The sequence below is a fragment of the Andrographis paniculata genome, unplaced genomic scaffold, assembly GCF_009805555.1.
Source record: "Andrographis paniculata isolate CXL003 unplaced genomic scaffold, ASM980555v1 Contig32END, whole genome shotgun sequence".
Lineage (NCBI taxonomy): Eukaryota > Viridiplantae > Streptophyta > Magnoliopsida > Lamiales > Acanthaceae > Andrographis > Andrographis paniculata.
In genome coordinates this window covers 2,115,704-2,129,127 of record NW_026137565.1, presented here as the reverse complement: position 1 = coordinate 2,129,127, position 13,424 = coordinate 2,115,704, and the positions used below count along the sequence as shown (strand labels likewise).

The following is a 13,424-nucleotide window of genomic DNA, read 5'->3' as shown; positions in this document are numbered from 1 at the left end:
ACAAAATTTTTTCAAAAAATCCGAAAATATTGATTGAAAGACTTTTGTATCTATTAATCAGAAAAAATATCATTTTTTTTTTTTGGAAAAAATTAGAAATTCATATCATATCATAATGATAATGAAGAATTTACAACATATCTGGCCAAAAGCCCACCAAGTAATTAAAGGCCAATGACAAGAGAAGGTCGGCCCAACAAACGCCCATAAATAAGCCAATGAACTCAATTCTAAAGTAGGCCCAACAAAGAGAGGCCCAGACCTAAAGCAGGCCCAGGCCCAACAAATAAACAACAATGGGCCAGCAGAAACCGAAGTTGACCCAACTAGTCACAAAACCCAAAAGCAATTGGGCTCTACCTAAAATCCTACCACAAAAAGATTGGGCTTTAAATAAAATTCTAATAATCCATATAAAAATCCAAGTTCAAACCTCCTCAAAATAAATTGTCACTCCTGAAGCCCAATTGAGTTCAAATTCGACGCTTCCTGGTCTTACCTGTCACACATTGTCTTATGTAACTTATTTTATCGAACCTAATTTACAGGTTATTAAATTCAGTAGGTTCGATTGAAAGTTTACCCAGAACGCACAAGAAAAGTAGCGATTGTGGTTCCCGCGTTATATAATAAATAAATAAATAAATAAAAGTCACCCCAATATCTTTATTAAAAATGATCATCAAGAAGTAATACACACATGTCTTCTATATATATATATAATTATCTTATATATTAATATTATCTACTAAACATATGTATGTATTATATTAGATTATATTCTTTTCGTCTAGCTTAATTACGCCATTTTTTTTTTAGTTGTCCCACTCAATTATGCTATTTTTCAAAAAAAAAAAGTAAAATTAATACATTTTTAATCACAATTAAATTTTAACTAATTCAAATTAATTTATTAAATTTTTACTCACAATTATTTTAAAAAAATTTATTTTTAATTAGGTTTAATTAAAACTGGTAAAAATAAATGACCGAAAATTCGAAAACTCGACTCGGGTTGATATAAATAATCAGACTTAGGCCGGATGTAGTTGAAATTTTAAAAACTAAAAATAATGTTAATCTTAATATTTTTTAACAAAGTATTTTATAATTAATAAATTTTAATGGTGTATTTGGTTTGAGATTTGGTTTTTAAATTTGTGTTCATAATAATAAAAAAATAATTTAAATATTTTTTGTATTCAATATAAATATGTATTAATAAGATATTTTAAATTCAGAATTGATTTTTAATATAATGTAAAAATAAAAAGTAAAAATTTTATTTGATAATTTTGGAAGAAAAATAATCGGTGAATAAAATTTAATGATGTATTTCATTGGAGATTTAATTTTGGATTTGAATTTTGAATAGTAAGATTTTTTTAATTTAAATAATTTTTTAATATTATCTAAATAGTTATTGATGTAATATTTTGAATATACAATTGATTTATAATACAAAAAAAAAAAAAAAAAAAAAACTAAAATTTGATTTAATGTTTTTTTAAGAAAATTTGGCTGAATAACCTTAATAATTGTTTGGTTGGGATTTAGATTTTGAGTTTGAGTATTGATAGTATAATTTTTCAATTTGAATAATTATTAGAAGTTACATGAATAGCTATTAATGTGATATTTTTGCTATGAAATTGATTTATAATGTAATATTAAAAATAAAACATAAAAGCAATTTGACATTTTTAGGAGGAAAAATGATGTGAATAAACTTTAACGACATGTTTGGTTGAGAGTTTAAAGTTTAAAAATTGTTTAATATTATATAAATATGTAGTGATGTGATATTTTTAGTGTAAAATTATTTTTATAATATAATATAAAAAATAAAAAATTGAAATTTTATTTGATATTTTTAAGAGAAAATTTGTGAATAGTAATTTTTTTTTTTTTTGGGTAAATCCAACCAAACAATTTTTTAAATTTATATTTAAAGTAATTACAAATAATTAGTTATAAATAATTTAAATATTTTTTTAAAAAAATAGTATTACTACAAATAATTATATAAATTATTTCTCTAAATACAAAAAATTATTTATTGCTAAAATTATTTAATATATATTTCATTCATAAAACATTAAATAAATAAATATATTTTATTCTATTACAACTATCACATAATTATACTAAACACAATTAACTTTCTAATACACATTATCTTAATAATCGTGTTGAAAAGAAAGTGACATAATATACCGGGACGAAGGGAGTATATATTTTAAAACATGTTATTAGCACAAATTGTAAAGATTTTGTTCGAGAAAATCTCTTATATCAAAGTGTTGCTCCAGATACAAAAAGAAACCATCAAAGTGCTGTAGAAATTATGTCCAAGTTCCAAAAGAGATATATCAAAGTGTTGTAGATATTTTGCTAAACGTTTAGGTAATTACTCAACTATTTTCAATATAATTATGACCACCGTAGTAAAATTTAAATCTCCCCACTGACTATTATCGGAAATAATTATATATTGTGGGTGATGGATGTTGAAATATACCTCGTGTCTCTGAGCTTGCAAAAACAATAATTAATGGGAATAAATGCACAAGCCAAGAGCGTGTAAAGACAATGATTTTTCTTCTTCATCATCTTGACGAAGCTTTGAAAATGAAATACCTCATGGTAAAAGATCCATTTGAATTATGGATAAATTTAAAAGATCGGTTTGATCACCTGAAGTCGGTCATATTGCTAAAAGCAAAACATGCATGACAACACTTGCGTTTAAAAGATTTTAAAATAGTTGTCAATTATAATTCTATAATGTTTAAAATCACGTCCCAATTAAGATTTTGTGGAGAAAATATCATTGATAGAGATATGCTAGAAAAAACGTTCACCACGTTTCATGTCTCTAATATAGTTTGCAACAACAATATCGAGAAAGAGGTTTTACTAAATATTATGATCTTATTACTTGTCGCATTATTGTTGAGCAGAATAAATAATTATTATTAAGAAAATCACGAATCAAGGCTAACTGGTGCAAGTTCATTCCCTGAAGTGAATGCAACTCGGTATTTGAACAATATGCCTAGATATAACGCGGATGAGGTCTCGAACAAAGCCGTGGACGAGGATTTAACCGTGGATATAGAATGAATCGTGGACGTGGAACCGACCATGGTCGTGGTCGTGGCAAGTTTGTTTCACATTATCACCGTGAGGGATATTTTGATGAATAAGAACCAAATAGGCCCCTGAAACGATTTCAGGATAATGCTGGTCAAAGTTCAAAGAAAATCGAGCATAAGTGTTATCGTTATGGGACGACAGGACATTGGTTTAGAACTTGTCACTCAAAACTCTTATTTCTTAGAATTATGCCAGAACTGCCTGAACAAAACACTTGAAGATGCTAAAGCCTTGGAAATGCCAATGCCCCGGAAATTAATTTTTCGAAAAATATTGCCAGTGGTAGTAGCAGTGATAAATGTACTGATAATACACTGTTAGATGTATCTGACTTTTCGGTACACCATGAAGGTGAATACTATAAAAATCCATAAAGTGCAATATAATTGTACATATAGATATGTGCATATATTTTTGTAACTCCTATAGTTTTTTGTTTCTCATATTTTGTAATGAAAAGACAGCTATGTATTTTCTTTAAATTTACTGATATATTTATTCTTATATTTTTTCCAAAAAAAGAAAAATGAATGTTGAACGTGCTATAATAAATACTCCCACCGTCCCATATACCGTGTCTGCTACACTGTAGACACGGTATTTTAGGAGGAGTGCAATTAGTAGATAATTAAGAATGTATTAGTGAAAATAATTATCTTATAATATAAGTAATTATAAATTAAGATTAAGGTAACTAATTAGTTTAATTAAAATTAAAAAAAATAAATTAAAAAGTTTAAAACGAGATTAAAGTTGTAATCATTTTCCAAAAAAGGAAAGTGACATGGAATGTGGGACGGACAAAAACGGCAACGTGGACATGGTATGTGGGACGGAGGGAGTAATACAAAAGATAATTTATATCTCATTGGTGCATCAACGCACACTATCCTAAAGTATAAAAAATATTTCACAAACCTGAAGTTGAAAAAATTTCATGTGAACGTTATAGGTGGTTGTGAAAAATTGATAGAGGGCACCGGAAGAGCAATAATGTTTCTATCCGAATGTGTAAAACTTGACATCTCAAATGCATTATATTATAGAAAATCTCAAAGAAATTTGCTAAGGTTTAATAATATTCGCAGAAATGAATTGTAACACCTAAGTTGACTCATACTGTAAATGCTACCGTCACACTACATCATGAGGTCGTCACCTACTACTTCAAGCCCCACAATAATGCAATACGATTTATGTATATCTAAAAAAACACGCTCCTAACCAAGAGGTTCTTTTCTTGAGTTAAAAATTTACATATAATATATTAGAGACAAGTTCACTCATTAAGCCCGTCTTTCTATATTCCAAGACGTCTCATATCCCGGAGGTACCAAGTATACTTGAATCAAATATTTTTTTTAAAAGCAATCTAAAATTAAATTCATTTTAAGAGTTAACATGAAATGTCATGTCATACTTTTTAAGATAACGTCTAATCCCCGTCAATCACAAAATATGTGTCATGCCATGCCAATAGTGAAATAATGCAACAAAGATATTGAAGTTGACAACCATGCACATACACATATATATACATCCGTCGAAGTGAGCAGCCGGAATAACATCGACTCCATAATAATAGGCTCACTGTATCAGTCTAAGTGAGCAGCCGGAATAACATCGGCTCCATAATAACAAGTGCACTATACCATCATCAATAAATAGCCGGAAAAATCATCGGCTCAAGGAATGACCTTATAAACCCATAATAATATAACGGTCATCTAGTCATTTCCATATACTCGTCATATGACTCTCATAATCAATACATGGATAGACGAACGTTGTCGCCATTAACCACAAGACACCCCATTGTATGTGATAGCGAATATAGGACCCTCTTGACTAGCCTTACTCCGTGTAATATAGTAGAATTCGTGCAACCTGAAATCACCCGAGGAAAACCTAGAAAGTCTACTCTTCCTTGCGCAGCCTAACGGGATCACGTTTGGAGTTTGGCATACGATCCTAAACTACCGGTAGACCTCACTAGTGATCAGTCAAATGAGTGGAACAACACCTAACAAGAATGATTAGACCAAATACGTCTCAACTATAATGACTCTAATCCTTGAATGACCGTGCGATTAAGTCATCATGTTGTCTGACTACTATCGCCCACTATCGCCAAAGTGTTATGGTACATCAAGGTCGAATACCCTAACCTCAGATGAAGCTCTTGCCTAGCACTACCCCACACGGCGGCTAGACGATAGATCCATAAAACATATCTGATAAATCATGCAATATGTGTGCAGCATGTCAAATAAGTGAATATACCGAAAAAAGCCGGTGAGACAGCTCACCTATTCTCCTTTTCAGAAATTCATAAACACAATCAAATACGTATATCTAATATCATAAAATCTGAAGTCTCACACATGCATACGTACACACACATTTATAGATATATACATGCGCTGACAAAATGATCCACATAATAACACATTAACATATTAACCAGAATCAATATGCAATATGCATACCTAGTTTCTTAAAATTATATTTAATTCCCTAATGCTTACGTCTTATCGACACCCCCTGACTTTTGCAATCTCATACAAATCTTCTCCAACGTACACATGCCCCATTATTTACTTAAATCAGATGTGTTATATGCTTATTTATATAAGCTACCTGTTTATTCAAAAATTAATTTCTATAATTAGCTCGTCTAAATTCAAAATTTTTTATATATAGTATAATACAATATTCTAGTTATAAAATCCTCATACCTCACAATATTTATATCGTTCGATTATTAAATAAAAATTCTTAAATATATGAACAAACAGACAGGTGCAATACACTATCATTTTCAATTCAACTTGGATCGATACGAAATTCTCAGAAATAGTCAAATAACTAATTATGAATTAAGAATTTCTAATTTAATATCCCAATATCCAAATTTATATTAAAATTTATAATTAAACTTACACATAGCAAGGATTACAATAACAAAATCAGAATTGAAATTAAATCTTTTTCCTTTTTCTTTTTCTTCCTCCTTTCATTTTTCTTCTTTCTACTGTGTTACTTTCCTTTGATCGAATGTAATGTCTAATTTGTTTATTTTATTACATTTATTGTATATATGATTATATTATTATTATTATTATTAACGTTGTTATTGTTATTATTATATTATAATATTATATATATTATATTTTATTTTTATCAATATTTATTATTTTAAATGTCTTTTCAATCATAACTAGCATATAAAATAGGAATGTAATTTATTTTCAGAATATTAATTTTTTGATCCCAAAATATTATAAAAATATTTATTTGATATAATAGTATTATCTTATACACTTCAAAATCAGGGCATTACATGAATATTATATTGAGACATCAAGTGAGACAAATAATGAATTTTTGTTGATTAAAAAATTCATTGATGGACACAAATGTATATTAGAAAAATTACTTTTATTGTCTTTCAGATTATATTACACAAAGATTAATGCAGTTGAAACATATTTGGCAGACCAGAAGTCCACAAATTTTATAATTTGGCATGACCAGTTTCGGAATCCCGGTAGTACTATGATGAGACGAATTATTGAAAATATTTATGACCATTATTTGAAAAATCAAATGGTATTAAATACAAATGAGTTAAAATGTGTTGCTTGTTCATAAGGAAAATTGATATTTAGACCATCACCTGCAAAAGTAGGGATTAAACCCCTGTATTTTTAGAACGAATTCAAGGTTATATATGTGGACCTGCAGATCCACTATGCGAACCACTTAGATATTTTATGGTACTTATTAATACATTTACTCGATGGTCGCATGCATGCTTATTATTCACCCGCAATTTGGCATTTGCGAGGTTACTTACTCAAATAATTAAATTACGAACACAATTTCTCAATCACCCAATAAATAAAATTCATTTTGATAATGTTGGTGAATTTTCATCCAAGACATTTGAAGATTATTGCAGTCTATTAGAATTTACATTGAACATCCTATACCTCATGTACACACTAAAAATGGTCTAGCTGAATCACTTATAAAATGCTGCAATTAATTGTAAGAACTATGTTAATAAAATCTAAACTTTTTGTATCTGCTTGTAGACATGTTGTTATGCATGCAACAACACTCATAAAAATTAAGGATGACAAACTATCATAACTACTTCACAGTATGATTGATGTACAATAAAAAGCTCAATATATCACATTTGTAGACATTTGGGGTGTGCAGTTTATGTGCAGAAGCACCTCCCCAACGCACAAATATGGGCCTCCAACAGAGATTGGAGATATATATCAGGTATGAATCACTATTTATTGTTAAATATTTTAAACCATTAAGTGGTGATTTATTTGCTGCTAGATTTTTTATTGTCATTTTGACGAGTCGTATTTCTTGATATGAAAGAGAGAAGCTGATCAACTTAAAAGGTAAATTACTTGGAAAATACCTTTCAGTTTTCTTGATCCTCATACAAGTCAAAGTGAATTAGAAGTACAAAGAATTGTGCATTTGTAGCAATTGCTAACCAACTACCTGATACTTTTTATAATGCCATCAGAGTAACTAGATCATATATAGCTGCAGAAAATACACCTGCTAAATTTTTTGTCCCTGAAGGAAAAATACAAAGTGTTAATGAATCAAATGCACACCTGAAGCATGACAGACCTTTAGGAAAATTCTCGAAAGAAAAGAGGAATAAATGAGAGGAATGAGGATATGAATGTTAATCAAAATTCTCAAGAAACAAGTAGTAATATAGATCAAATTTTTGAAGAAATTGATCCTGATAGACTTCATGAGGAAGTTAATCCTGATAGAATTTCTCCTGAAGAGAATAAAATTATTGAAAACTCAATAAATTATGTTACTACCGGAAAGTATTGGAACTGAAATGATACAATTATGGATAACGCTTTTGCATATAATATAGCACTTGATCTAATGAAAAATGATAAGAATCTAGAACCTAGATCAGTTGATGAATTTCAGAAAAGAATACATTGGCCAAAATGGAAAAATTTGATCCGGTCTGAATTTAATTCACTAGCAAAACAAAAAAAAAAAATTGAACTCATTATTCAAACACCTGAAGGTGTTATGTCTGTTGATTATAAATAGGTATTTGTTCAAAAACAGAATGAGAACAATGAAATTGTCAAATATAAAGCAAGACTTGTAGCCCAGAATTTTTCACAAAGACCTTAAATTGATTTTAGTGAAACATATTCTCCGATAATAGATGGAATAACATTTCGATATCTTGTCAGTTTGGCATTTCATGAAAATTTGGATATGCGTTTGATGGACGTATTAATTGTCTATTTATATGGCTCATTGGATAGTAATATCTACATGAAAATTCCTGAAAGATTTAGTATGTCTGATGCATACAAATCATAGCCAAAAGAATATTATTCTATTAAATTACAAAAGTCTTTGTATGGGCTCAAGTAATTTGATCGTATGTGATACAATCATCTCAGTGAATCATTGATGAAATAAAGATATACTAATGATTCTGTTTACCCTTGTGTTTTTATAAAAATGGTACGGATTTGTAATCATAGTTGTTATGTCCACATAAACATCTATGATTACAAATTTTGTATATGCAAAAGGGATACCCTTTGGATATAATAGGCTGAAGAGCTCCAAGAATCCATTGAATACTTAAAGCAGGAATTTGAAATCAAGGATTTCGGAAAAATGAAATTCTGTCTTGGTCTACAAATTGAACATTTATAAAATAGAATTTTGATCCATCAATTTGCATATACTTAAAAGATATTGAAATGGTTTATAATGGATAAAACACATTCATTAAGTATTTCAATAATCGTTAGAACTCTCGACCTATTAAGGATCCGTTAAACCGAAATAAGAGAGCGATGAAACACTTGGTCCTGAAATACTATAGTTAAATGCTATTGGTGCACTAATGTATCTGGCCAACAGTACAAGACCAGACATAGCATTTGTTGTAAATTTATTGGCCAAATTTAGTCCAATGCCAACACAACGACATTAGAAAGGAATCAAACATATTTTTCGTTGTCTCAAATGAACTATCGATCTTGGCCTATTATATCCAAAGGGATCTCGACATAAATTGATCGGATATGCAGATATTGGGTATTTTTCTGACCAGCATAAACCAAGTCTCAAACTGACTATATATTTACTTATGGAGGTACAATGGTATCCTGAAGATCCACTAAACAAAAATTAATTGTCACATCTTCAAATCATGCAAAAATAATAGCAATTCATGAGCCTAGTTGAGAGTATGTTAAGCTGAGATAAATGTTTCACCCCCATTTTACAGAATTGTGGTTTGATATATGAACATAATAATCATTCTACTATTTTATATGAAGATAATGCAGTTTGTATGCTCAACTAAAGTGAAGATATATCAAGGGAAATAGAACTAAACATATTTTACTAAAATTTTTCTTTACACATGATTTTTAGAAAAATGGTGAAATAGATGTGCAGCAAATTCAATCGGATCAGAATATATTCAAAAAATTGGTGAAGAACATCAGGATATATTGACAAGAGACCTAATGACGAGTATTATGAATGAGTCATCTTAATATTATGAGTCATACATTATAGGTGTCATAACCATATAAATTATATTCATGCAAATTGACATGTAATGTGTGCCATATATATTTTTCTTAGTATTATATGTCATGATGATTCATCATTTTCTTCCTATTTATAAGACTATTTTTTAGGACGGAAGGAGTGTATCTTTTAAAACAAATAATAATAAGCATTTGCACCAAAAATAAATACAATGCAAGCTTCTAAAAAAAATAATCCAAAAAGAAAAAAAAAAAAAAAAATTCTGGAATTCCATGGGCATCATTGATCACACATACATGACAACGACATCACGCCCACTTGGCTAACAAAGACATGCAGCCGGCGCCGATCAAAAGGGATACATTCGAACAGAACTGCAGCTTCCCGTTGGCCTGCATTTTGAGGCTCATGAAATCGGCCGATAGAAGATCCACCAACGCCATGTATATTAGTATCCCCGCCGACGCCGAGTTGAACAGCCCTTGCACTATCAACGCCGTCGGGCTCGTCTCGCTGTAGCTGTTGGTTATCCCGATCCCGATGGCGATCCCCGTTGGTGTTGTGCCCGCGAAGAATAGGGCCATGATGGCCACGGTGCGGGCGTTGAACTTCGCTTGAGTGATGCATCCCCCGAGGCCGATACCCTCGAAGAATTGGTGGAATGTTAGCGCCGCGATCAGTGGCCGGATCGTCTTAGGGCTCTCCGAAGCTCCCAATGCTATCCCGATTATCACCGAATGCACGATGATTCCCAGTTCCAGTACCTGTCGTCATAAGTATTTGTTTGCCCAATCAATTTCTTCCTTTCGACACGATTAGTATATACATATATATGATGAGTGGTATTTTTATTCTTTTACGATAAGTCAACATTTAATAAAAAAATATTATTTTTTATATTATCAACGAAATTTTATCACTTATATAAAATATACCTTAAGTACTAAACAAATAAATATATAAAATTAAGTAATGTGTTGAACAACACATAGTATGCTATCGGTGACAGTATCAAGACCGACATCGTGATATACTTTTATACAGTATATTTTAATTATAAACAACCAACACAGTGTTTTATTTAATAACATGTGTTATTTGTGTATATTAAGAAAATTTCTCTGCTAAAGTTAGTATAAGGATTATACTGCTGCTTATTTTATCTAATAAAATATATAAAAATAATAAAATCTATTTCAAGCAAATAATATTCTAATTTTCAGAAACACTTCCATTTGCAGATAAATGATAATAGAATAATAGAAAATAAAATTGAAGAAATAAATTAATTGTTTTATTTATTAAACTAGAGAACTCGATTTTAAAAAGGATAAACAAAAAATTAATTATCATTTATTTATGCATATATGTATATATATATACATAAAATATTAAAAAATTAATAATTTAAAAATATATGGTAATCAATAATAATAATAATAAGAGGAAGTCTATCATAAAACTCTATTATTTATGGGTTGAACCCTCTTATCCACAGAGGATAATGACAACGCCGACGGAGACGGAAGAGAAAATTTTAGGGTAAAAAATAATAAAAATGATTGTTTTTTTTTTTTTTTTTATGAAAAATGAAAATAATTTGAGATAAATTATAAATTTTTTTCTATTATTTCATTCTCTCAAAAATTCAATTATCTTCATTTCTACTTATATGAAAGAAAATAAAAAATAGAGACTAGTAATAAATTATTTCTTAATTTCACAATTTTTAATAAGTAAAAATAAAAAGTGTTTAAAATCTTTAATATTATGCAAAAATATTATATTTTTACTTGAATAAAAATACTTTAATGGAAAAATTGTTTAAAAAATAAACATAATATAACAATTTATAAGTAATATTTAATGTAAAAGAGACATGCATTTAATGGATTAAATGCGAAAGTGATTTTTTCTTTTTATTTTTTTTTTATTTTTTATTTTTTATTTTGAATTAAAAACCACACACAAACAATATTTTAAATAGAAGAAAAAAATATCAATTATTGCTACCCCTAAAACGAAAATATATAGGCATTTTCATTTTCGGGTATCGGCTGCAGGTTTCCATATCATAATTAAAAATAAGATAATAAAAATAATAATAATAACACGATTATGATTAATTATAAAATTTAATTAAAATGAGTGGAGACTGTTTGTATGCCGTACCTGAGAGATCACACGGTGGCGAAGCAGTTCAGATCCCTCAACATCCAAATCCAACGGCCCATGGGAGTGCGCGTGTGTGGCGTGCGTATGGACTTGAACTCCCGGGACTTCCACATCCCCGGAAGTCGCCTTAACGCGGGACCTCCGCCGGTAATACGACGTCGCATAGGTGTCGACCATCAGCGTCCCGATCGCCGCCAGCATCGCGACGAATCCGGCGAACGGAAAATCGCCCCACGGGCTGCCGGCGATGCACGGCGACGTCAGACTGTCGAAGGCGTCGGGGAGGACGTGGATGAACCCCGTCGACAGGATCACGCCGGCGGCGAACGCCTTCACCACGAAGAAGAAGCTCCGCTCGGGGCTGAGCGCCGGCACCACCTTCGACGCCACCGGAAGAAGAACTCCGACGGCGCTCGCCGCGAGGATCGCGGCGATGGCGGCGAGCTTGTATCTGAGCGCCAGGGATTTGTTCACTACGCCGTCGTCATCAGCGTCGCAGGTGCATTCCCCCGAAGCGACGGCGGGTAGGAAGAGGAGGACTGCGGCGGCGGCGGCGGCGGAGGCGGAGGCGCGGTTGAGAATCGTCATCGGCGTGGAGATCAATTTTGGGGGTTGAGAAGCGAGAGAGAGTATTTAATGAGGGAAGTTATTAAGTGAATGAAGACAGAATGACAACACTCTCCTAATTAACTTAAGTTTTATCACTTCATACTCGTTCTACTTCTTTTTATATTTACATTTCTCAATTCATAATAATAATTAATAACCAAAAATTGTTTTAAAATTCTAAACCCAAAAAACAATCTTAGTATAAAAATAATATGATTAAATTGCACAAAATCTATCTTTGATTTCATAAAATTATGGACATAATTTCATAAACTCTACGTCTACAGTCGTACTTGGTATTCGATCTAAATGCGTCCAAACTGCGAATAAACTTTAGAATCTCAATTTCTAAACGCGGCGTTTAGAGATTGAGATTCTAAAATTTATTCGCAGTTTGGGTACATTTAGGTCAAATAGCCTTAAATAAGGACCGTCGAGGGGGTTAGACACAGAGTTTATAAAACTACGAGGGAGTTTGACACAATTTTAAATATATGAAGGATTAGACGCAATTTCGTGAAACCACAAATAAATTTAGTGCAATTTAACCGAATAATATTATTAATTATTATTTAATGCTGTAAACAACTTATAACAAACTATTATTTGAAAACACAAAAACACAAATAGATAATATATGAATGAGTCATCATATAACATATCTTATGGCTGTAGATAAATTTTGCAATGTATTTATATATATACACACATATATAAGCAACCAACATATTTTTATTTATGATTTTCTTTTTTATATTAATTAAGAGTGAGTGTTGTATTTGCATATTAAAAAATAAATAACAGTAACAAATCATAATTTCTACTATTCAATCAAATTGAAAATAAATGGGAACCCTGAACTATAGGCTATCGATCGA

The 13,424-nt window shown here is 30.5% G+C and overlaps 1 protein-coding gene across 1 annotated transcript; it reads right to left on the bottom strand.

Annotated features, from left to right (window-relative positions):
- Window positions 1–9,928: 9,928 nt before the first annotated feature.
- LOC127248114 (zinc transporter 5-like) lies at window positions 9,929–12,623 on the bottom strand. The gene is made up of 2 exons (XM_051270299.1): window positions 11,935–12,623; window positions 9,929–10,526 (listed from the first exon to the last, which is right to left on the bottom strand). Exons 1-2 carry the CDS (start codon window positions 12,523–12,525, stop codon window positions 10,071–10,073), a joined length of 1,047 nt encoding a protein of 348 aa, XP_051126256.1. The 5' UTR covers window positions 12,526–12,623; the 3' UTR covers window positions 9,929–10,070.
- Between the last annotated feature and the right edge of the window lie 801 nt (window positions 12,624–13,424).